General features: G+C 43.4%; 1 protein-coding gene across 8 annotated transcripts in view; it reads right to left on the minus strand.

The window, feature by feature from the left end:
• Positions 1–1,582: 1,582 nt before the first annotated feature.
• The window catches only part of PRRC2C (proline rich coiled-coil 2C), a 71,067-nt gene continuing 46,445 nt past the window's right edge, over positions 1,583–26,204 (minus strand). For 4 of the 8 annotated variants that reach the window (XM_032697119.1, XM_032697121.1, XM_032697117.1 and 1 more), the window contains exons 23-34: positions 23,293–23,382; positions 21,504–21,605; positions 17,284–17,497; positions 16,172–16,375; positions 15,366–15,478; positions 14,667–14,803; positions 12,564–12,798; positions 12,003–12,125; positions 10,282–10,500; positions 8,217–8,320; positions 6,879–7,005; positions 1,583–3,470 (exon numbers count right to left, since the gene is read on the minus strand). In XM_032697119.1, the coding sequence (XP_032553010.1) occupies positions 3,207–3,470; positions 6,879–7,005; positions 8,217–8,320; positions 10,282–10,500; positions 12,003–12,125; positions 12,564–12,798; positions 14,667–14,803; positions 15,366–15,478; positions 16,172–16,375; positions 17,284–17,497; positions 21,504–21,605; positions 23,293–23,382 (1,932 nt within the window). In that variant the 3' untranslated portion in view covers positions 1,583–3,206. The remainder of the gene's footprint in view (positions 3,471–6,878; positions 7,006–8,216; positions 8,321–10,281; positions 10,501–12,002; positions 12,126–12,563; positions 12,799–14,666; positions 14,804–15,365; positions 15,479–16,171; positions 16,376–17,283; positions 17,498–21,503; positions 21,606–23,292; positions 23,383–26,204) is intronic. The other 4 variants (XM_032697120.1, XM_032697124.1, XM_032697122.1 and 1 more) reach the window with 4 other exon arrangements.

The following is a 26,204-nucleotide window of genomic DNA, read 5'->3' on the forward strand; positions in this document are numbered from 1 at the left end:
CCCTCCCCTCCTGCATCCCAGCAAGAAGCCAGCCTGAGCCCAGGGGGGTTGCTGGATCTGGGCCCAGTCACACTTAACCCCCTTCTGCTCCTGCCCTTGAGAAAAGTTACAGTCTTTTCACAGCCTGAACATTATTAAAGGGGAAAAAAATTAATTACCCCAACAAAATAGTTCCCTAATTTCTGGGAGGTTCAGCACAATTCTTTCTGATGACCAGGGTCCTAGAAAAGAGATTACACACCAAATCCCACACAAATTAAAAAAGCAAGAGCTACTCCAGCATAAATAGCCAGGGGCAAGTTACCTGATTAAATGTCATAAAAATATTCGATGAACTGGGGTCAGTGACTGAAAGCTCCACCTGGCCTCAAAGGCAGCCAGGGTGGTTTGGGGCTTTGGAGAGACACACATCAAAACTGGGTTATTTGGAGGCATAAAATGCCCAAGAATTTGCTTTTAATTAAGTTTCTGCAGAAATATTACCCTCATTCAGTTCTGTGCAAGAAACATTCCCAAAGCCAGCTGTGGAAAATTTGTCTGACTTCCTAGTTACCACAGAATTTACTTCCTTTATTACCACAGAATTTAACATTAATCCTTTCAACAGCATTTCCTTAAAAATAGAATACTCTGGTGAATGAGTTCCCATTTTTGGGGTGAAACAGGCAGAAGACAACCTCAAACCAGGGAAACATCAGCAGAGCTCAATTAACTTTACAGCACATTTATAGATCAAATGAGTGTCTACATTCACTCAGTTCCCCACCTCCTCCTTTTCCCGAGTGTTTACTGCAGTTGTGCTCATAGGTATCCTTATGAAAAAGGTGATTTACCTGCAGTGTTACCTGCTTGGAGGTTACTCCCTCCCTGCCCACTGCTTCTTTGTGGATTACAGAATCTTTTATTTACTCCATATTGCTGCAGTTCTATCCCCAAACAGCACCAACCTGGGCAAGGCTCCAGCTCTCCTGGTGGCCCCAGTCTGCTGCTTCCTGACCCACTGTGGGGCCGGGCAGCAACACCCCTGACCAAAGGTCAACCTGCCCAACTGCCCCCAACACCCCTGCCTGGCTTTGCCCTTTCTTCAGAGGTGCAGAGCCAACCAGCACCTTCTCCCAAGGCAGGACTTACTTCTCGGAGACCAAACATGAGAAGGTTGGGAAGCAAGTTTCCCCTGGTGGCAGCTGACAGTGCTGGGCCTCTCCTGAACCCCACATCCCAGGGCTGGGCCGGGGGGAAGCTGGGAAGGCTCAGACCAAGGCTCTCTCTGGCAGGAAACCTCCTGCCTTTACCCCTGGTGCTGCCGGACATCCCAGGCTCCTCGGCTCCTCCCTGGGGAACCACCAGCGCCAGGCAGCTCCCACAGGCTGGAGATGGAACATGTGGCAACCACACCCATCAGGCTCCTTCCATGGAGAGATGGGAGTGACATCCTGGGAGACCTTCGCTGCAGAGGGAGCGTGACAGTGCTGGGGGTACAGCAGTGAGCTGTTCCAGTGTTTTCCTCAGCAGCCTGCTTTCCCTTGGCACCGCTCCCATCGCGTCCTGCAGCGCTGCACCAATCACAAGATCACCCGGGGGCTTTATTTAGAGAATACTTTATTAGTTTCTGTAATCAAACCCATGTAAATAAGACCGTACATATTTCATACAGTGCGTTACCCCTGTACAAATGGAAAAAAAATTAAGTTTAACATTTCTAGACCAATATGGCTGTTAATTTCTGTACAATGCCAACTCACACTACAAGTGGGATACTTTTTTCCAAAGTTGACATCACAGCTAGAGTTTCCAAAAATTCAAATTATATATATATTTATATAAAAAGATAACCAATAGCGATTCACTAGGCATCAATAGCAGCAACAGCCTTTCCAGCTTCTGCAGTCATTTGAACAAAATTATACACATTAGACTTTCAACTCTTCCTTCCAAAAAATATAAAAAAAAAAAAAAAAAAAAGAAAAGAAAAAAAAAATCCAAGAAAAAACCAGCAAATTCTGCTACTGATGTGGTACCTGGTGCTTTTTATTAGCTTTTTCAATCATTGTCTGGAAAAAAAACCTCTAGAATAACATTATTAAAAACAGCTCCAGTATAGCACAGTCACTACTACATATCATAAGCAGGTACAGGATATCTTACATTCACAGAAGTATCATACAGTACTGTCCTACAGCTAGAATACTAGAGGATACAATTAAAAAGGCATTTATTTGACTTGATTCTACTTTCCAGCACACTGTGGGCAAGGAGGTGGTGCGACTCAGCTCTGATATGAAAATGCACCTTTGAGATAAACTCTCGTTAATCAGTAAGGTTTCTGTAGTTCTCGTGGCACAGTTTAAGTGCTCGTTGCTGTATCACAGACAGAAACTGGAACCGTTTAGAGACCACTCGCATCATATAAAGACACCTGGACAGGGGTGAACGGAACAAACCTGACTATTGATGCAACGAACCTTTCAACTCCAGGGGTGAGAGCCACTGAGGGGGCAGCGGGTGGAGAGGACACAGGTGGCCAAGTAGCGTTTTCATGTGGTGATCTAAATGCAGAATATTGTCATCCAAGCAGCAGCAGCCAGCAAAGCACTGCCTCCAGAGGGAAATCCAACACCACCAGCATCACTGTGTTATGTTAGGTTAGACCTCGCGTGGCAAAGGCAATTTTGCCAGCTATGGATCCCTCTGTTTTTTACAAGATAGAAGCTTCTTAAGTCACTAAAAACTTAACACACATTACTTGGCCCAGCACCATCTTCAGAACTGCATGTTGTCATACTCATGGGTTTATAAAAAGATAAATAGCAGCTGAAGATCAGAGCCTGAAGAAAATAAGAGAAGTCATCGTGTCAGCCAGGAACATGCCTCCCCACCACCTTCTTCCCTGCCATTGCCACTTCTCCGTGTTTCTCACCGTGGGAAGCAGAAGGTATGTAAGCCAAAACACGCGCGCACGTGTGGAACGTGCACACACCGAGAGCAGCCTTCATGCTGTCAGAGGAGACACAAACCCCCCGAGCCCAGGAGCTCAGCTGGACACCCAGCAGTTTGCACCTGTAACTGCTGATGGCTCCTGTGCCCCTTCAGGCTGCTCGGAGCCCTGCAGGGAGAGCAGGCTGCTGCCTCGGCCTTCGGGCCACAAACTCATGCCGCTGACACCTCGCCCACCCTCCCCTCTGCCCCCCTCCACGGGAACACAGCCTCTAAGATTTAGTTTCCTCGGTTTTGATTGCCTGAGGTTTGATTGGTCCAGTTCTGACAGGTTTCGGTGTGGCAGCGGGTGCAGGCGTGGGCTTCTCCTCTGTTTTGTCCTGGCAGACTCCTGAGGAGTCAGCAATTGCCTCGGGGGGTTTGCTTCCATTCTCCTCCACTTTCTGGGCTTTGCCTCCTATGGGTTTGCTCTGCTGCTGCTGCTGCTCAGAAAAGAATCTCTGGGTGGACTGAAGTACCTCTGCTCTCTGCTTTGCCTTAAGAGAGGGAGAAAGTAAGTTTACTGAAGAGAGGGCATTGGAATAAGAGTGACTTCACAAAAGTATTTCCTAAACAAAGGGGAAAGGACTGACCGCAGTGGCCAGACTTTCCTAGAAAGGCAGTGTCCATCCAGTTGCTTTCCAGATGTCACCATGGGTGCTTGGCTCCTCAGCAGTAGCTTAACTTCATGCCTAGGCTTCCCTTCCTCTTCCTAATCCTGCCCCCAGGAAAAGAGGATCAAGGACAACAGTCTGAAGCATTATCTAACATCTTTTTATGCCACTACTGTTGCAGAGCTTTAGAAGTATAAACACTGCTGACAGCAGGCTCAAACTGCAGCTCCCCCCTCAGCACAGGTCAGACGTGGCCAGAGGGGTGTGTGCAGGACACTCCCGTGGGCACCCAGGGCACTCCAGCTGTCCCTGCTCCTGCCGTGTGCGCTGCACCTCAGAGTGCGGGGGCTCTCACAGCACCACAGCCTACTCTGAGCACACAGATTTCCCCCTCCTGTGGCTCTGAACACAGACTTCAGAGCCTGCAATGGGGATGCAAGAGAACCAGATTCAAAGTTGTGCTACATGTAAGCTGAAGCCTTATCTTTTCCCACTCCAAGCAAGCACTCGTCCCAGGCAGCACAAACTACTGCCTGGCTTCCTTCAAATCCCTCCTCTGAATCCTACCAGTAACCCTGCCCTGTGACATGTTCCAGTTCCACTGTGCAGACCAGACACTTCACACCAAGCACTTGGCTTTCCTGCCCACACTCAGGCAAAGCAGGAGTTCCATTAGAGTTCAATCTTTTAGAAACTGCACAATTAAGCCCAATGCAGTCAAACACCTTTTCTTTAAATTAAAAAGGTGTATCTTAACACAAGGAGCCCCAACTGCAATACAGGCACTAAGCCATGTACCTCTCCAAGTACTTTTTTTATTTTTTTATTTTTTTTTTTCAGAAAATGGAGCTGGGAAACACAGACACAACAGCAGGGGCGGGGGACAAAACAGCAAATGCCTGGAACAAGAGGCCTTGGCTCTCACACTGTGTAGCTGCTCCAAGTAACTCAAGTAGCAACAGAACAGAAAACAAACCTGTGAACTCTGGTGTGCAAGACTGCAGCAACAGCCTGATTTTACTGGAGCCAGGCAGGGACACCTGAAATCTTTAGCCCAGATTTCAGCCATCCCCTGAGGTTAAGGTTGGATGACTTGATCCCAAGTAACCAAGTGTGACAGAGTAACTCTCATTCCTTTCCACAGTGTTTGCAGGGAGGTTCAGGAAACCAGAACTGTGTATTAGTATTTGCTATGACTGGCCAGATTCAATGCACAACACAGAGTCAGGACAATACACGAAGCATCACCTCGTAAGTTCTTTGCATGAACTGGTGGCAGAAACTAAATGGACCAACTACCTACAATTTAAGGGGTAACAAATTCTCCTACAGCCATGCATAACCAGGACCACCACATTCTCTTGCTTTTATACAACAGTGCATGTGTTACATTGAATGGCAGTAGATGAAGGAGCTCCTAAGTACCATCTATTCAAGCAACTCACTCTGCAGCAAATAGGTTGAGTGTCCAATGGTGCCCCTAGATATCCCACACTGCAGTCCTGCCATGGGAAGAAGAGTTTGCCTTGACCTGAAGGGTCCCAAAGTGCTGTAACAAGTTTGATGACTGTCATCCCCTGCTACTGAAATGCAGCCCCCCCTGTTCTGTGCAGTGCACCATGTACTGCATTCTTCCACAGAGAATTAACCACAGGCATTTCAAACCACTGGGAAATGACTCTTCAGAGTCCCCAGGGAGCAAGGCTGGCTGGAACAGGAGGGTCCACAGTGCTGCTCAGAGCTGGGGTGTGAAATGAGAGGTAACAGCCAGGGGTGAGGCTTTATCACTCATTCAATAAAAATCCAGGCTCTTGACACCTCGTTGTCACGTTGCCTTGGACAGCAGTGGCAGCTCTACAGCTGCTGACCACAGGACCACCTGAGAAAGGAAGCTCCCTACAAATATTTTAAAATTCTTGTTAAAAAACAAGGCTTAGAGAAGGTCTGTTTTCAGCTGTTAAAAGCCCAGCTACCAGCTTTGGGTCCAAAGGCCTTTTCCTGAAGCCCTGATTTGCAGACACATCCCTGCCCTAGAGCTGTCAGACTGAACTGGTGGCAGCAGCAGCTCTGCTGTTCACATACTAACCTTCATGTCTCGTTCAGCCTTCAGCGCAGCCTGGGCCTGACTGCCTCTGGCTCCAGGTACTGATCCACAAGGACCTCTGGCCACACGTGGTAACTGAGGGTGGCTCATAAGGCCTGTGGTCATCTGAGACGGCATCTGACTATGCAGTGCTACTGGCAGCCTCTGAACAGGCGCTGGGAAGGTGTTAGTAAATGGGGCTCTTATCAATGGAGGGAGCAGGTTAGGCTGAGAGAGGATCTAAGTGGGGGAAAAACAACAAGAAGAGACAGTTCTCAATTAGAAAATCCCCAACTAGATTGCACGTTGGCATTATCTTAAAGGGGGAAAGGCTGCTACTCTGCTATGTCAAGAAAACAGGCTTTTTTGCTAGGAAAAGCCATGCCTGAACTCCAAGAAAAAGCCAGCCCTGCAGTGCTGCTGTGGTTGAAAGCAGCACCAACAACTTCAACCCAGCATGTAAAAAGGGAGAAAACCCTCACAAGGCAGTGGAGGAGCCACTAGAGAAAGGCAGCCCCGGAAAGGTGATGTAGTTTCTGCTAGTGGCAATCCAGAAATCAAATCCACAAGTCCTGCAGTCCAACACTCCAAATGCTAAAAGGAAAGACAGAAATATCCTACATTTTTAGAGAGGCTACATTTCCCTAGCAGCCTGGTTAGAGACACCTATAACAGGGATGCACCACCCTTGTAAGCTGTGCTCCCTGGAATGCCAAAGCAAATCAAACCCTTTGCCATCAGCCCTGCCTTGTATGGACTATTTGACCTCAGAGATCTTTTCCAACCTGAACTGCTCCTTCAGTACTTCAGAGCTGCAAATCTGCTTTGTCTTTGAACATTTGAAATATGCACTGGGACCCTTCTGAGACACAAAGCTCCTCCCCTTCCCCAACCAAATGACCCGTTTTTGCAGGACGAGGTACATTACAGCTGCCTGGGGAAGCCAGAACACTGTCTGTTCTACATCATTCACAACTTGTATTACATTCCTGAGTGTGCACAGAACTCAAACATCACAAAATCAGCACTACTAGTTAGCAAGATCAGAGAGGTACTTTTTTGCTTTGAAATCAGCTTTCTTACGCCATTTCATTTTAAGGATGCCATTTTGTATCTCCCCATGATAAAGCCTGAGGAGACACAGTCAAGTTAGTCACCAGGTCATACAGAGAAAAAAATCTGTTTGTAAGAAGCCACCGATCACCTACCTGGGGTGCAAATTGTGCAGGAAATGGCTGTGTCATTCTCACAGCAGCAGCTGCTGACTGGAACTGCTTCTGGTAGACAATGCTGTTCATTTTATTGGACTGATTGTTAGGACTTGTAGAACTGGCCCTAAGGGAAAGAACTCCAGTTAAAATCACACTGCTTTCATTCAGAGGATGTTTCTGCCTTTAGTTACAACTAGAAATTCAGCATTGGAGGGGTAAAAAAAGATAAATCTCTTCAAGAAGCTGGTGTGAAGCTTCGTCTGTATGCAAACAAACTCAGAACTTTAGAATAAAAGGAGAAACCATAATCAGAAATATTTAGGATATGGAAAGATTCCAGGGTATGTCTGTGTGAAAGAGACCTTTCCTTAAAGTATTCATGACACAAATACTAATGTTAGAAGTGTGTTCCCCTTCCCATCCCTGCCCAGTCCTGCCCCTTCACACTGTTTGCTCTATTGTGGCAAGTTCAGAGCTTGTCACAACAGGCAGTGAACGTGTGCAGCTGCTTCAACTCTGACCTGCTGTCAAACCTTCCAAAATGCACTTGAACAGATTTCAGGAATTCAACAGAAAACACTACTCCCCCTGTTTTACTTAGCCAAGAACGTGACCCTCCGTTAAAACTTTCAAGGTGTTGAATCACCATGAATTACATGAAGCTTGAAAGATTATCTGGGGGCAGAGCAGAAAACAACCCTCAGAGACAAAAAAGACCGAGCAGTCTGCTTTAGGAAACAGGGCTTGACTTGCAAAGAGCTCTCACGCAGACTGTGGGTGATACAGTTACTCAAGGTGAAAGGAGCAGCAGGGCACCAGTGGCAGGGCCACCAGCTAAGCTCCACACACACCAGCACTGTGTGAACGTGAAGGAGGCTGCCTAGCTTACTAATTTCACTTGTGAGAAGCTTGTGGATCTTGCAACAACCCCTACTCCTTTAAAGAGAACTGCTGCCATAACTGCTGTCTAAGCCTTTAAGTGATTTTACTTAGAGCACCACAATTAAGATAAACTGTCACAGAGTTTATCCCAAAGTACCTCTTCCCTGGCACTTCAGGGCCCTACTGGTACAATCCCAGGTCATTTCACGTGACGTGTTTAGTTTCATTTAATCAAAAAATATTTTTCACATTTTACTTCAGAGCTATGTACTTGTGTTTAACTACAGCAGATGTGATGATCAACTGGAATGCTGCTCGTAAGCTAAGATTTAAGCACTGTATTTTACATCAGTGGCCCCTCACCTCACACCTTTCAGAACTGGCTGCTTATGCATGACTAGGTACATTTTCTAGCTCTGATTTCAAGGAATTCTGAGCTTAAGGCAGATTTACCGGAAGGGACTGGAGGTTGGAGTAGTACTTCTGCCAGTAACTGGTGGTGTTCCAGGTTTAACATCAATGCCACCTCCAAAGGCCTTCAGGTCCATTTCTGATATCTGAAAAACACAGCAACTGACATGTTAATTCTAATTAAAAAAATTAGATTTGCTAAGCAGCTGTTAGCTTACTTCAAGGTAATTTAAGTGGAGATGAAAGCCTCACTGCAGAATGGACTCTTATAATTAGGATAAGCCCAGCACTACAAGCACCTCTCTGTATAATTTTCCTGCACTATCTGGCACTTGGTAGTGGCTTTCTAACTTGATCCTCCTGCACAAGGAAAGGGGATTTGAGAGTCATTTCATCTATTTGGCCCGAAAAAAAAAAAAAAAAAAAAAGATGTGTTTTGAAGTTCAAATCTCATTATCTGAGATTCCCATCTCAGGTACCACATGAAAATACTTAGAAATAATCCCAAAAAATATGGAAAAGAAAAATGACATAAAATAGTCCAGTTCTATTAAAAAAACCTTAAAGCACAGCAAAATGGAGCTGTCATTCAAGGAAAAAAGATCTGCAGACTAACTGGAGCAATGAATCTTGCATGCTATATTGCAGATACACTGAACAGAATAAATTAAGTCTCTGCAACAGTGTATTTCCACACAGGGCCATGAAGCATAACAGCAACAATAAATTAGTTAAAAATGAAAGGCTGTTTTAAGCTTTCTCTAACAGGAACATGATGGAACCCTCAGAGCAGGGCTGGAGAGTCATCTAAGGACACCAATCCACTGCATCCTCATTTTTTGCTGAAATGAGCGATCATTTTCCAGTGACAACTGTGGCAGGAAACATGCTGCTTGCAAGGTGGGCTCGTAACAACTATAAAGGTAGAAAGATTTGGCCAGATCCCATCAAGCTGGAAAAGTGTCCGGTGCCAAAATCATCACATACACTCTGGGGGCGACAGGCTGAACACTTCATCTGGGTGGTCTCAAACTCTGGGTGTCATTACTGCCCAAGACATGGAACTAACACTCGAGAGAGATTTTTCTTATCACAGCTGTAAATCTCTGGAACAGTGGGGTCATTTTATACTCCAAAGTACCCTAAAATCTAGGCCACAGACTGTAGGGATTTCAGGCGCAGCTCCAGAGGCAGATTACTCCCTGAGGTGGGGAAAGACCTTGCTGTACCTGACAGAAACCTTAGCTGAGTTCATGTCCAGTGTTATCAGCCACTGCTCATCTGTAAGTTTACTCCAGCTGTTTTGTGCTGCACACTATCCAAAAATCCCAGGTGCCCGTAAATCTGGGATTCCATCTAAGACTTGTGATTGCAAGTCAGCTTCATGCATGTATTCATTGGCAACTACCTTAGCAGCTTCAGATAAAGGAGAGAATTCCCCTCTAGATATTCAAGTTTCTTACACTATTTCAGTGTTATTTCCTTACTGGAGCAGTCACTCGGAGTTTTCCTCGGCTGCCAGATCAGCTTTCTTTTTTAATTACACATCAGAGGTTCTGCCTTGCATAAAATGCTACATTCTTAATATGCAGCTTGCTGAGTTTAATTCCAGTTTAAGGTCAGAGCTGATCAGAGTCCATTGAAGCCCCTAAAACTCCACTTTGTTGCACTGGAAGCTCTTGAACCCATACAACTTGCTCTGGTGTGAGTCCAGAAACAAAGCAACAAACACAAGCATGACCAGAATCAGACACCAGCCCTGACAGTTGTTTGCCAGCTGCTCTAACAATGGTTCAGTACCATTTTCTACATGGTTTCTACATGAAATGCCCTACTAGTCCACAAAGTCACTATCAAACCAGGTATTCCTACAGTGCAAATGGACCAGTAGCTACAGACCCTCAGCTAAACCTTCACAAAACACACAGACCCAGTCACTCAGGCACTGAGTCAGTCACTAACACTGACTGGCTTTCCTGTCTTCCCCTCCCTACCTTTCAGAGCCGAGGCAGATTTTTAGATGTAAGTCAACATGCTGGTTGTATAAACCAACACGTGGCTGTGCTTCCCAATAATTTCAGTCCTGCAGATGTAGCAGTGCTGTTACCTTTCCAGTGGCAGCGATCATGCTGTGCTGAGTTCCTGCTGGGATCAGTCCTCGGAAAGGCTGGGTTACTTGTGCAGGCCTGCTCAGATTCTGAGCCTGGGCTTGTGGTGGTGTGTGCTGTAGTGGTGGTTGTAAAGACTGGGGCAGGGCAATCAGTGGCTGTGCTGTGGATCCAAAGTTGGGCAAAGAAATCTGGGATCCTGGCAGAGGTACCGTCACCTGGAAAGAAAGTGCAGAATCACCAGTAACGGAGACACAAAGGCCATTATTTAACTTTCATTAGTAGCTCTACAACTTCAGCTTTATTCAAGGCAAATGGCTTAATGAGTTCATACATTTACCCAGAGAGCTGCAAGCAAACAAGTTAATTTATTGTTCAGTCTGCCTTTATAATCAATTCTAATGGCATTTGGGTCTTTGCTTTTCAGAAACAAAGTTGCATGACATCTCCCAACGCCAAGATCCTTCAACATGATTTCACTGTATGAAGAAGTAAATTTAACTCAAACAAAAGCAGAACAAAATAGCGAGCTGGGGAGGGGACTGGATTGGCTTAGTTGTTTACTTAGACAATTTTAGTCATCAAAGGACACTGTTTGAGATGAAAACTAGATTTAACTTTCCAGGAGTTCCAACAACCAGCAGCCTGAAGTTAAAAACAACCCCAACAAACTGCAGCCTGTCCCTTGCTTGCACTTACAGGGAGTGCTGTGGGCTGAAAACACCACAGAGTGGTAAATGTGAAAATACCACAGCAGTGACCTGACTGGCAGGAGTCACTGCACGTCCTACTCTGACAATCCAGAACCTGCAAAATTATATTCTGAGTGTGACTAGAAAAAAGGCTTACTAGGATTCTGCTCTGCAGGATAACAGATTAAAAGTATAGAGACAGCCAGGACTGAACACATAATCACTAACCCTTCTAAGAGGTCCTTAAAACTTTATGCTAGATTTCCAATAGATGAGATCCAATTTTTTCATGACTCTTCTACATTTCTTGTCTTGGCAACTTTTCATGTGTATGAGGTAGGCTACTATAATAAATCAGTCCATCAGAAGCTTTTTTTTTAAGGTCACTTAAATAAAAAAACTGAACCAGAAGACAGAAACCTTTAGACAGTATCCTGTGAATATGACAATGCCTGCACACAGCTAATAAACAGTTCTTTCACAAAAGAATTAAAAATCCTTAAAATCACTGGAGGTGTTTTACAAACCTCCTGATACAGATTCCCGGTGGTTACTGCCTTGGCTGTCTTGTTTCCCTGTATCATCACCTATTTGCTGACTTCTCAATTATTTTCTACACATTTGTTATCACTGGGTTTCATCTCAGTGAGATCTGGTGGTCAACCATTAGGCTGCACAAAGCACCTGGAGTTTCCTTCCACCATCCCTGATATCTTCCCCCATAAAAGCACCATGTGCCTCAGTCAATTAGCAACACCACTGTGCCAATTAAACCTTTGTCCATCACTGGAAAATGAACTATTTAATGGAAGGATGCCAGGGACAAGTGATCAACATGAACTGTGGGCCATATAACTTATCAGCAATTCAGCTGGTTCAGGGCTGCTGCTGTAGCTCTCCTTTGCTATTAACTTGAAATTCTTGCATTCTGGAAGAACTAAAAATTCTCAGCCCCCACCTCTACCCCCACACCACAGACACCATCAACACAACGTGCTTTTAAGAAGAATACAATTTAGGGAATTTACCATGCCATAGTTTACCTGCTGGAGAGCACTGGGAGACTGTGCAGTGTTGTAGAAATTGCTCTGGCCAGGCTGTTGAACTTGCCCAGAGTAGAGATTTGAAGCCTGAGTGAGCGTAGCTCTGGCCTAGGGATAGCAAGAGACACCATTACCTTAAGAGCATTCAGGAGAGTTCCAAGGCAGTGTGGGACATCCCTCTGGACATCAACCAGTGCAGCAGAAACCACAGCATGGGGAGCTGACAACCTGAGGGTTTCAGTTTGTGATAAAGCTCTCATTTGCAAGTGGTACAACAGCCCTTTATCATCGACCATAACAGAAATTCAACCTGAAGCTCTAATTAACGACAGAAGTGTGAGGAGCCCTGTAATTTGGGGAACAAGCCTCAATTCAGAGATTATGCTAATGTACCTTTATGAAATTAAAAGAACATTCTCTTCCAAGTGTCTTAATCTTCCTGTCACCTTGACTGTTATCACATAGGTGGGCTTATCCCGAGCTGAGCAAGCCTTGATGTCCTGTATCAAACCACTGCACAAGTTTTTCATTTGGAGCATTTCCTACCTGCAGAATGTGTGTATCAATGAGCTGAGAGCCTCCCAGTCCTGAAGCCTGACCAAGCTGATGCTCATATAAGATGGGGATAGGCTGTGTGTTAGAAGTCTGTTGGAATGCCAGGCTGGACTGTGCCTTAGCAAGCTCCTGGTGCTGGACTGCTGGGAAGTTGTGTAAGGCTGTACCAGACAGAACCACTGGCGACGGCTGAGACAAACCACTCTGCATAAAAGCTTGCTGAGATCTGCAAGGGATTGAAGCACCATACATAAAAAATGCTGACAGAGCTCAACAACGAGCCACCAAAAATTAGGAGCACAGCTTATATTCTTTAAATAGAAATAGAATGCTTAGTTCTACTGAACACATTTTCACGTGAGAAAGGAAGGTTTTTTTTTTTTTTCTATTTATCCTGTACACAATATAATAGATGCTACTAAAGGCCACAGGAAAAGAAAGGATTAGGCTTTTTACTAAAAATCTTAAATTACATTTATCTATTTGCATGTGCATGCTAAAACAGTTCTTGGATAACTTAACTGTAAAATACAGAAGCTGTCAGTTCTTAGCTATAAGGTAGGATGGCAGGGAAGCACATGTGAATAGCTCCACTTAGTCATAAATAAACTGCTTTGTTCTCTTGACTCCACAGTCCAACTTCCAATACTTACAGGTTAAATCACTGGATACTGACAACTGTAGCTTCCAAATGAATGTTTTAGTTTCAAAAGAGACCACACAGAGCCTTTAATTTTAGCCAGATATCCAATGCCTTTGTCATCAACATGGAGAAGTTGCAGTTTGGTTAAATAACAGAGACCAAAGCCAGTACAGCAAAAGCACCACAGACAGGTTGTCTTAAGTCCATCTGAAATACCTATCCAAACATTTCCATTAAGAGCCACCTCGAGACTGAAGAATTAAGATTTTTTAACCAAATGCCCCTCTCAAAGCTCTGGAGCTCAGAGGAGAGTGTTTCTGATGTACAAACATTTTTTAGTTTATCATATGGTGGCTATGTATGATCCCATTGATCTATTGCTGTGGTGGCCGTGTGCAGGTTTGACACAACACCTGGGTTACACCACCTGGACTGGCTTTGTTTTGTACCTTTCCTTAACTGCAAAACACTCTTACAGTCCTACTCTGAGCACTGGACAAAGTTTTCCAGATTGTATGCAGAGGATTTTCTTCAACGCAGACAAAATTTATTTATTTATTTATTTATTTTGTTCATTTTTCACTTTTGGTTGCATTTTTTTTTCAACCAGCAACTTGTACCTCTCAAAGCTTATCCTCCTCTGCCAGAAGCATTCACTTAATCTGGAGCACATGCCAAACTGATTGTGTTTCTGCAGTTAGCCAACTGTTTGCAACAGCTTTTGTCAGCTGTGGCAGGACAAGCAATACTTGGTCCCACAAAGTCAGCCAAGCACAAAGTCAGGATACAAATGTAGTTAATTAAACTTTCTGTGGCTTCAGTCTTCTACATTGCAACAAGCAGGTTTTTCTACAGCCCAGGCAAAACCCTCCAATTAAACTTCCAAAGAAACTTCCTCAAAGTGAAACCAACAGCATTGGTCAGAATTATACTGCTGTGAGTCAGTTTTGATAGGAAGTGCAAGGAAGCTTTGGAAAGGCTTACAGTGGAAGTTTGTCTGGCTACCAATGCCAATTGGTCTTACTATTATCTTTTGTAGCAAACAGAAAACATTCTAAAACATAGCCAGCTACCCCCACACATCTGAAATTAAGTTTTTACCATCTAAGGAGTTCAAACTAGGATTTCAAAGTGTTTCATGACTCCAGCGTTGGTTTGATTAGAAAATTGCTGAATTAAAGGGACAGACTTTCTCTGTTCTCTTAGTACGAAATACTGATGTTTTCAGCTTTTTAGCCTGGATTTCTAAAGACACAACTATCATGCATAATCTGTACAAGCACACTAGACACACAATCTGCATACAGAGTTCTCAGACAAACAGACAGAAGAGATTTTGGAGAAGACAGGAAGATGAGGCAGCTGTGGAGCACAGAACACAAGTCTGCAGGAAATCAAGTTCCATAAATTCTGCCACTCTAAACCCAAAGAAATTTGCATATGCTACCTACCTATAAGGTTGTAAGGAGGAATTGAACAACTCTTGGGCTTGGGAAACAGCTGGTGCTGCTCCTAAACTCAGCTGAGCTTGGTGCTGTCCTTGCAGAGGTGCATAGATGGGGATGGGGATCTGCTGAACTGAAGCAGGCTGCATAAAAAAGGAAACATTAAATATCCAAGGACAAAAGCCACGTAGAAAAGCTACAGTTCGAGGTGTGATTTGTGTAGCATTATGAAAAGTAAACAGAGAATGTCAAATCCCAAGGCTGCATGCAGAGATAGTATTGCTGCCACTAAGAAAATTACTTTCTAGTTGAATTTTGCACTTTTCCTCGCAAATAACCAGCAGAAACTGGATGAATCATTTAGATTTGTGTACAAAACAACTGCACCAGATCGCATATAATTTTGTACTGCCAAAGCTGAACAAGCCTGCACTAACATGACCACAAACACCTTCTTTGAATATGTGCTTTCACATATATTTGTGAGTGAAAACTTTCCTCAACTTTCACGACAAATGCTTTAATTCTCTGCAACAGCAGAGATCAAACACCCCCTGTGTGCACCAGAATGAAACGGCAAGGGCAGGCATGACCTCATTTTTTTGCTAAGTCTTTAGTCCCACTCTCCCCATTGGATCATCAGTAGAACTTTCAAGGCAATATGGACAGGGAGGGGAAAACAGAGAATAAGAAATGCCCAAGTACCTGAGAAAGCCCTGGTTGAAAGCCTTGCTGTTGGGCCAGAGAAGGTGGTGCCAAACGTGCATGTTGGGTGTTGAACAGATGACTTGTATCCATATAAAATGCTGGGATTTGAGCTGTAGTACCTCAGGAAGAGCAATACAATTAGTACCTGATTCCAAACATCTCCCTGCTAGAGAGGTTTTCATCAAGAGTTAGACATGCAGCCACTGTCATTACTTCCCAGCATGACTGCTACCAGAGAGCCTGGGAGAAGACACAGAACTGGAGAGCTGGTGTCCAACCAGCTTTGGTATCTTTTCCAACTCTCCCTCAGAGTCTATCCATCTCACACAGGCATCTTAAGTCCCACACAATTTTGGGGGGATGAGCAACAGATTCTGGCCAAAAAAAGGTGTTTGGGTGAAGGGAGGGGAAGAACATGTTATAGTGTCATGTATTTAGGTTAACTCTATGTAGGATTTTCTTTAAAGAAAATATGTCACAATTCTAAACTCCTGTAGCATTTTAAGAAAGAAATCAAGACAATCATTATTGGTCTTAAATAGTGATGTACAATTCTGCAACAGAAAAATGGTGCATTAAGAGACTCAGATTTACTTTCCTCAAAGAACTAACACAGTACTATCTTTGTAGTTACTGACAGAAACTTGCAGATTTAGAGCAAGACACAATTAGTGAATATTTGCTACAGAATGCTCTACATCATTCTGTCTTTACTGCAGAGAAAACCAGAATGAAATTCAACTCTGCAGCTTCAGAACTCCAAAAAAGCAGACACGTGGCTTCTCGGGCACAAACACCATTACCTGCTGCAGACTGGGACACGTAGACCTGGGGACTTTGCTGCTGCTGGGCAATGAGGGATGGCATGCAGCTCAGCTGGGAGAAGTGACTGGCAGAAGCCAGGCTGCTTGTCTGCAGCTGCTGGGGCTTCACTTTGCAGATATTAGGAGGGTCAGAGGTGCTCGCAGTCTTCGTGCTCAGCGAAGAGGTGGTGTATGTTCCGGCTCCTTGGAGAGGACAAGCAAGGGACACGTCAATCAAAGATATTTCAAAGCCTCATCGTTCAGTTGTCCAAGTTTTGGGACAGCTATGCAAGCACAGCAACAACTGGCGAAAACCACTGAAACTCAATGCAGCTGTTTCCATCGACATGACAAAAACACGAGACAATTTTGTTAAGTTCACTACAGGAAGTGCTGCAGCTATAATGCATCTCCTTCTCAGCTACAGGAGCCTACAAAAGTACTGCAGGAGGCATCTTGGTTAGTTATGCAACAAAACACTGCAACATACAGTGGTTGAGCCCCATGGCTGAGAGACACTTTTCCAAAAAAAGCTTTTTCTCAAAGGCTTCAGCTGAGATTTGGGAATATATTCTAATATTCCAAGGCACGAAGACTTAACCAGCTATAGCATCTTTTGTTTGGTGCCAAGAACGAAGGTGGCAACCAGCACTGCTTGTGAAGAGCAGTTGGACATCTGCTCTGCCTTTTGTGAAGGGGGTTTATTATGGGTTCTTGAGGCTTTAACTCGAAAAGCAAGAGAACAAAGGGAAGTTCCAATTAGCTGGATATCAGAACTATCCTCTGCCCCAAAATCTACTTTGCTCTTTCCTTCATTCAGCTGAACAGAATGAAACCAATAAGGCAGCCAAGAGAAGTTTACCTCCTCTTTCAAGTCCATATAAGTAGCTTAGGCAGAGAGACATCTTAGTATGATTTTCAGCTGACTGAAGTGAAACAGGTGAAGTGTTTCCCTGTTAGTTAAAAGGTATTTGGGAAGCTGCTGTTCAGATCTGACATTCCATACTAAGGTAAAACTTGTGACCTTTGCATTTAACAACTCCAAAGGGAATCCAATCTCTTGAAGAACAAGGAACAATACAACAGGGTACTACGATCTCGGTGTGCGGTACCTGAGAGCGAAGTTGTGGGTGTAACTGAGGCCACAGGAATAGGAGGCATTGATGCACTAGAGAAGGAGCTGTAGGTGCCACTGCTTGGCCCAGTGTTGCCACCACTGCTGCTGCTGCCACTGCCACCTGCGATAGGAGACGCTGCCGAGGTCACTGGAGAACTCTTCTCCCCCATGTTCGGGGAATTCTCCCATGCTTTGCGTGCAGACTCCATCTATTTAAAAGAAAATAAATGTCCTCATTTATTAAGAAGTGTCAACTAGTCAAACAGTCTTCCTCTTAACAGTTCTTGTCAGTCTAAAGGCAACTTGGGCTTCATGCGAGCCTCCTTCTGAATAGGCACCGTAACCGTGCAACTCTGTTCATGCAAAAAGCATTCAGCCTGAAGTTGGAGCTTATCATCTGTTCCAACTGCACACGTGCACAGTTCATCATCTTAACACTCAATGCTCAAAAGAGAGTTCACTCACACTAACTTGGCTTGGGTTTGTTCGACATGAAGTGCAAAGACACAGTGAGCAAAAGAAAGGTAAGAAATTACTCTAAATATTTCCATCAAGTCCTTTACTTACAAGTTGCTTGGGCCATTTAAATGAAACGGCCCCTTGCTTTCTGGGTAAATCATCTGCTTTTGACCACCAAAAATATCCAATGCACACTTCAGTAAACATGACAGTAGTCAAGTTTAGATTTCCAAAGCAACTGCTGCTCAAGAAGCAATCACGAGCTGGCACAGCCAGTGCACGCTGCTTTATATTAAAGCTAAAAATGCTTCGTGCTCCTCTACTTCTATAATAATTATGAGCTTATGTCTGCACAGCAAGGGAGATGAAACTTGAAATATTCCATACACAATTATGTTCCAAAGTGGAAAGAACTATGGTTTTACTGCAGCCAATAAAATCTAATTATTGCTACATTAGATACACAATACAAAATCTAAATTAAGACACTTCTGAGGGACTACTGAAAGGGAAATATTAATGTTTCAGACTACACTCCCTAATTTAAAGGCTCAAACATGGTCCAGGGATTTCTGTACAATATTCAGCTGTCTCCAGTTGAAACCAAAAATCTGCCAGCAGAGCTGGATGCCACAGGCTGGAATTGCTCACTTTAAGTTTCTCAAGGCCAGGTGGTATCTTTAATGGTGTATATAAAGAGGCAAATACTCACCAACATGTCTGACCTCACTGCCTGGATCAAGAAAGTCCCCCCTAACTGGGACCTGCACTCTCTGAAAGTCCTCCTGTCAACCCACTCTGCTTTACATGAGTTAGGCACAGTCTAGACAGGCCAAACGTGGCTGAGGTTATTTGTCTGGATGCTTCAGAAGTGACAAAGATATCAGAGAAATATCAAAAGAAGTGGGTAACAGGTATCAACACGCACCCACGTGGCAAATGGGAGTTCTGTATTCCTCAAGAGAGTAAAGAGTGAGGAGGAAAACTTAGTTACACATTGAATCCTTCAGAGGCAAGTCACCTAATTTCACTGTTGAGATCATCTTCCCCAGCAATCATTCTTTGTTTCTCCTACACATTCTCCCCCAAACTGATTTTGATTCTTACAGACAGGGCAAACTTCAAAATTTATTACTAACCTACTGTAAATTACTTTGCTTAAGTGTATTGCATTGGCATTAAGAGAAAGTAAGTACCTGTGAATGTGCGAACAGAGGTACAGAAGTTTCTGCAATGTTCAGTGAGTTTCATGATGTCCTGGAGAAATCACTGATAGCAAAAGCTACACAATGCATTTTGTTATACCCAGGGCATGTAACAGAGTCCTGAGTTTTCTAACAGCTTTGCTTTCAGAGAGCTTCTGAACAACCTCTAACTTCTTAAGCCGAAAACAAAGATGCAAAAGAGATTGGTACACTTGGAATGTCTATGCAGCACCACCTACAGACCGGACATGAAGGAGTAAGAGGCTCTAAATTAAGTGAGGCTGGGGTTAGTGCTGTAATTTCACTGCTCACTCAGTTATGGGGAAAGGAGGAGATTGTGGTTGCTTGAGGCTTCTCTTTATTGTTGACCCACTAGTGCCTTCCCACTGCAATAATGGTCCAGTACCCAAAACCTTCGCTGGAGATAAATCCCAGTGTGCATATCCTTCAGTGCACCAAAGTCTAAGTGATCAGAAAGTCAAAATGTGTCAGATTCCAGACCAGATGCTTACACAGGAATCTTAGATGAAACCTCAGAACGTGGAAGGTCAGGCAGCTCAGTTTAAGAGGGCTTTGGACTTTCTTTTGTTCAGTTCCTCACCTACCAACAGCCCTATCAGCCAAGCCCTTAAGAGGATGTCTGTCTTAGTGAAGGTGTCTTTAGCAAAGTTACTCCAAGGAAATGAGACCTCAACAAGCCTTCCCAGAGGAGCACCTTATACCTACACCATGGGAGAATGATGCCAAGTAGTGGGACTGATTATGGTTGAGTTCCCCACTGAGTCTCTTCACAGACAGCTCTCTGTGACAAGGGATGGAGGTAAGAGGAGGTGCAAGGAACTAATCCTTTACGGAGGCAGAACCTGGAGATCATGTTCTTTTAAGAGAAGGAAGGAAATGCTTTACTCTCTCCTGCTCCAAAAGTATCTTTTAAAAAAAGCAAGGATTATACTGAAGAGGATGCCAAAAGAGCAGCTCTGCTCTGCCTGGACCAGAAGGCCTGTTGTGAAGGTGACAGTCTCAGTGTGTGCTTCCAAACAAGCTTGTTGCCTTCAGCATTTGTAAACAGAAGGTAGAGCTCCAGTGGCTGGAATAAGGAAATTAGGGAGAAGCAGTTTCCAAATGTTCAGATTTTCATCAGAAGGTTCTTCAAGGTAGCCTCAAAACATGAATCTTTGACATATTTTGTTACCGCACATCCAAAATCTATCATCCACTGAGAAACAACCAAAACCAGAACAGCAGAAAAAGGAAACTGCAGGATGAATGACATGAACACCATAGTTTGCTCCACAATGGCGTGTTGTCACACTCTTTGCAGTAACATTCCCACCTGTATTCCATGGGATTCAGATCTCCAGCTGCTAAACAGTCAGACCGCTATTGCAGACAATGCTTTCAGACGCCAGAAAGTCAGATTATGCTAACTGGTTACACAAGAATGCAACAGAAAACTAGGTTTTTGTTAAACTAGTTGTCCCTCTCCAGTCCTCTCCCCACTTCTGCTGGTCTATTGTTTTAGAAAGATGTTATACTTTCTAGGAAATAAAGTGTTAACAAAAGAAAAGCAAAGATTCAACAAGAGGACATTAATATCTATCATCTGTAGAGAACACAAGCAAGCAGCTGTCAAATGACACCAGTGAGACAAGTCTCACTGGGATTGACAGGCAAGTTTCTCCAAAGTGTTAGTTCTGCATCCAATCTCTAGTTTAATTTCTTCAAAAAATTTAGAGAAACTAAGTTCAAGCATCACTCTTCCTCAATACTATAGAAGCAGCAACAATGCTTCTACTGGTTCAGTCACCTGCAGTCACAATCACAAAGCAGATCTAGGACACCAAAAAAATGAAAAAGACCAACAACTTCTAAAAATACAGTAGCAAAGCTAGAGCCCAACTCTGTGTTAGTGAGTTATACAGTGCAGTCCAAAATCTAACAAAATAGGAAAACACCATTCAAAATAGTCTACACACTTGCTCTACACTGGAGAGCAGAAAACAACAGAACATTTATAACACAACCAAACACGTTCTGACTCGCTGATCTAACTGCCCTTCAGAGACACCGACACACCGCCTACATTTCACCATTTGGAACTTCAGCCATCCAACTCCAAACCACATTATCACTGCACCAAAAGCTTACAGCTAAGAAGAAATCAAGCTCGGCTTACCAAGCAACTCCTTAAAGCCTTTAATACCAAACCAGGCAACTTATTTTAAGCTAAACTCTCAAAAATCCTCATTGGATTCTGATGGTTTGCCATGAGCACCGTGGTACAATGCTAAAACACTGGGATCTTGGTTTTCAGGGCAGTGGGAGCCAAGACTGGTTGAGATGCCAAGTGTTAATGCAAAACGGGGTTAGAAATTTATAACTTAAATGCATCTTTTGATAGAGTCTCGTGTTTCAGCCATCCATTTATATGCAAAAGCAGTTCAGCAGAGGAAACAAAGGAAGGCTCTAAAAAAAGGTTCACCAGCAAGTTCTCCGTTAACTTTTTCCCCTGCATGCAAGAAAACGACCCTTAGAGGGATGTGGTACATACCTTGAGGGTGAGGTCGACGGTAGCGGGAGAAACTGGAGTTAGGCTGGAGCTCTGTTGTAAAGTCTCCCTCCTAGGGAGGGGAAGGGTGTGGGGCAGGGGCACCTGAAAGGCAGGCAACACACATCACATTCTAACTACGTCTACTAGAAAAAGCCCCAGAAAGCAAAGCTCAAGCTTTATCAAGTGAGCTACAATTTCTTCAAGGCTTGAGCATTTGGCAGGGAGATTCTGATAAAATAAGGTGAAAATTTGGTAGGCAGGGAAAGGCCATTCAGCAGGTGCCAAGATGCTTCTCATCTCTTTAAGAGGCTGAAGACTAAGGTTCTAAGGTGTCCACGTCCTCTGCATAAACAATCACCCATTGTCTGTTTTGGGATTTAACTTCCAGTACCATTTCAGTTTACTAATATGCAAAAATTCTCCCCAAGCCAAATCTGTCCTTTTTTGTACCAATACAGTGCGTGGGGCTTCAGGACCTTGAATTCTGAGACGTAGTTTGTGAAAAGAGGAAGCTTTTATAGACCTGCAAAGTCATAGGACCATGAAACAAACTAAACCAGATTTGCCATCCAATAACTGAACTCAGTTATTTTCTCTTTCAAAAGATGAAAGATGTGATACTTGGGGAAATAAACTTGACATAATGCTATTGCTATCTTTGCCTATGAAAACACCAATGCATTTCCTAGAAGGTTCAAAGGAAATGCATCAAAAATACTGCAGTGGTCAGTCTATTACTTCTAGCCATTCCTTTCTCCATTCATAGCACAGCTAATGGACTTCTACTGGATGAGGTAAGGCTAATCCAAAAGACAGATACTGAAGCTTTGAAGCAGGGGATGGCACAGATCCTTTGTGGCCAGGAGCCCCTAATTCCTGTGTTAGAAATTCAACTCCCACATCCACAGGGATAGGATATCATTAACACAACAGAATTCAGTCTTCCAAACTAACCACCAAAGGCACAAACCACAACACTACCACAAAAGCCAGCAGAAGAATAAGAAGTTCAACCAGTAATGCTTCAAAATGATGCTGCAGTAAGCTGAAAAGCATTTTTAGATGGAATTCACAAGACATCCTCATAAAAAAACTAAGATCCTACTGTATGATTCTTCTTTCCCCAATCAATGTGACTCTCAGCTAATTCTATTTCTGCTACTCAAACAGCAAAAATCACAAGATCCAAGCTCCCTGATGTCCCAGCACACTCAAGTCACAACCCAGCTGGTTCTCTCAATCACTATGCCACGCTCACACAGTCAGGATCACTGGCTTTGAGGACTGCAAACATCTCACCTCCACGGCAACTGAACACCTGAAAGCCTCCTGTCTGCTTTCACAAACCATTCAGCTGCTCCCATTCTATGCAGTTGTTGTGATTTCAGGCTACAGTTCAAAACTGCTTTGTTTGTAAAAGCCTTTTTTCAACCTCAGGTACAGAACTTTGCTACTGGTACCAGGGGTCAAGTCCCAACTGCTGCCAAGAACACACTCCCTTATTATGCCTGTCTTTGCTTTTTTAGAATTGTCCCTATGAACATCTCCACTTTCTGTGCTCTTTAGCTCACTGTGACTGTTCAAAAGACAAGAAAATACCCGAAGAATTCATGAGCAGGTACTAATCAAACCAAATGTCCTTCAGAGTAAGATTACTAGGTAACACAGAGCTAGTTCACATGAAAAGAACCTGTTGACTTGTTTACTGAAGGCACTTTTTGGTGCTTTAAAGAAGTGTGAAAATATTTTCCTGTCTTCAAAGTCAAGATGATCACTGCAATAGACTTACGTTCGTCACCAAAGTCTCCTCCATTTTTGTACTGCTAGTAGCCACTGTGTTAGGATGAGAAGAAGGTGTAGTGTAGTCTGTTACAGACTCCTGTGAAGAAAAACAATTCCATTAAAATATCTCCCTTACCTAAATTAAGATTCAAATTTCTTGGACAGGTGTCAGCCTTCCTACAGGAGCTGTTCACCAAGCAACAGAAGATTAGAACTTCACACCATTTTTTTTTTTTCTTAGAAGGCACGTCTGGCAATCCTTATTGCTGACTTGCTACTGAGGTCAGAAGAATTCTTGGGAGATTACAGTTTGCCTCATGACCTCACAATGTACATCTGGAGACAAGTCAAAACACAGTCTGTAAAGCAAGAACAGTCAGAGCAATGCACTGCCTGGGTACTTTAATACTGAACTGTGGTGGTGCAACCAATGATCATTTGACACCCAAGATGCTTTAGCCATCTGTGGGCACTTTTAGCCTACTTTAAAAGTAAAATATATTGGCTGAAAGCTTTCTGTAGCTTTAAATAAATACAGAAATTTCTTACTATGACAAGCAACGCTCCAAATTAAAAAGAACACAAAGGGATGGTTGCAATTTGCAAAACAGTTTTCTTTTTCCTGTAAGTCTTGTCTCAGAGAGTCACAAGATTCTCTGGATGGTGCAGGTTACCTCCTCATTTCTGCACTGGGTAGTGACTTCAAAGAAGAAAAGGACTGAGGTTACCAGTCTACCCAGAGGTTTTCCTTGAAGCTGGTCTGTCACAGTGAAGTGGACCCTACTGTGCTCAAAAAACAAGGTCCACTGCCATGACCCTTGCTGTAGGCAGTGACTAGTTGAAGATATAAAGGGCCTGAGGAAAGTGCCTCCTTGAACACTTGTCAGCCCTCAGAGAATGACCTACAGTGGCACTGGTACTTCTGTGAGCCCTGTTCAGTGCTGGTTTGCAGTTCTCACCACTGTCATCTCCTGAGCATGTTCTGGACAGGCAAACAGGTGTTAGCAGAACCTGACCCAGACACTTTGCCAGAGAAATGGTGTGATCTTGGACTAGTCAAGATCCACTCTCTAGCAAGCACTGCAAACTCTGAAGTTTTACATGTCTGAAGCTCAGGAAAGGCTCTATTGTCCATTCAGAACCAAGCACTGCAAAGGAACTGAAGGACAAATTAGCAGCAGAACTATTACTGAGTGCCTGGACTTGCCAATACATAACGATTTTGAAAGCAAAAACTATAAAATGCTTGTTTAATTGCATCCAACCAGTATGACAATAAGTTATTAAAATAGTGCACACTCAATTTACTCCTCAAGCCTACGGCAATGTCTCCTAAAAAGCAAAGCACTGAGATACTGACAAATAACAAAGAATCTTCCTTAAAAGGAGGAGCTCATTTTGGTAAATGACTAGGACAAGCTAAACCATAACAGGGTGAGAGAGGACACAATTTGCACATCAACTTACTTTTATATTCCTGAAGCAAACAGAGAACTATTTTCTCCATTTAGTTACTTCCTTTACTTGCTAAACTGGTGAAATACAAGATACATGATGCTTCCCACAATCCCAACTACCAAACTGCAAGTTGCATATTTGTACTGAATTCCAACAGGCAACTTTAGACTGGATAAAACAAAGCAAGCACACAAGGCTGCTTTAATCACAAGGGCCTTCTAATGAACTGGCTTCTTGGGTTTTTTAGGATGTGTTCCTCAGTAAGAAAAAGGAAGTTTTTACTGTAATACTGTAACATTATTAAAAATCCTTCAAGGTTTGGATGTAGTTTTTACAGGGTCTCAGCATTAAAATTCCTTACAAAAGAAATCAGATCAAGACTAATGGTAGCTTTCTCACTTTGCAAACTCACAGCACAAGAAACCCCTTTTTACTAGAATTAAACCCAAAGCACTGTACCAGCTCTGGTGCCCTCAGAAGTGTATGTGCAATGCTGAACCATCCTATAAGGGTGTTTTATGTGCTGAACACACAGACCAGACAAGGCTTTAGCTGTAAGAACACCACTCCATAACCTGCAGGTTAATAACCATCCTTCATTTCCTGGTACATTAAGTCCAGGAATCTGTTAGATACAGTTTAACACCATAATGTTTTGTAATTCAATTAAAGTGATTCTCTTGTACAACTGTTTGACTGAAAAACCCAACTGATTAGCTCATTATAAACCAGTAACAGCTAGAGCAAAAAGCTGTTCATGCTTTTTTTGGAGTTATCTACAAGTTATTTATATCTGAAGGAAAAGAACAGGCAAACCTTTTATAACTACCTACTTTTCTCTTAAGATCACAAAACCTCAAGTGACTTGATGAACAAAGGACAAGGCAGACCTCAGAGCTGACCTTGCTGTAAAGGATCAGAGTATTCTACAGGATTAATTAGCTATTTGATTTGCTCCTGATTTGCATAAATCACCCAAACTAGAGCTTGAAAGATACTCAAGATATTCTGAAAAACAGCCTGTGTCCTTTTAGACCTGATCTCTCTAAGACACAACTACCTGTGCAAATACCTGGTGCCCACAGCCAGGTACTGATCGTTCCTGTCATCTGAAAACTGCAAAGCTTTAGACATGGATAGGTGGGGAAAGGCAAGGGGTGAGGTGTGTTTCCCAATTCAGAAATGGACACATCAGATTGCCTTTACTACAAAAACACTGCAAAATCCAAGAGAAACAGTTGCAATTTCTCTGGAGAATCACGCTCATGTTCTAAATAAACATCCCACCAGTAGGAGTTGATTTACATTTATACAGTTTCTAAGGTAAAACAGTCTTGCATGATTAAATGCACATGCTCTTATCAAGATGTTTGTTTTGGAATGGATGGGGTACTCTTACAAAGCTTCTGAAGGAGGACAGCTGGCTTTTACAGACACTTAAATCATCAAATACACCACGTG

Source organism: Chiroxiphia lanceolata, chromosome 9, assembly GCF_009829145.1.
Source record: "Chiroxiphia lanceolata isolate bChiLan1 chromosome 9, bChiLan1.pri, whole genome shotgun sequence".
NCBI classification, from domain to species: domain Eukaryota; kingdom Metazoa; phylum Chordata; class Aves; order Passeriformes; family Pipridae; genus Chiroxiphia; species Chiroxiphia lanceolata.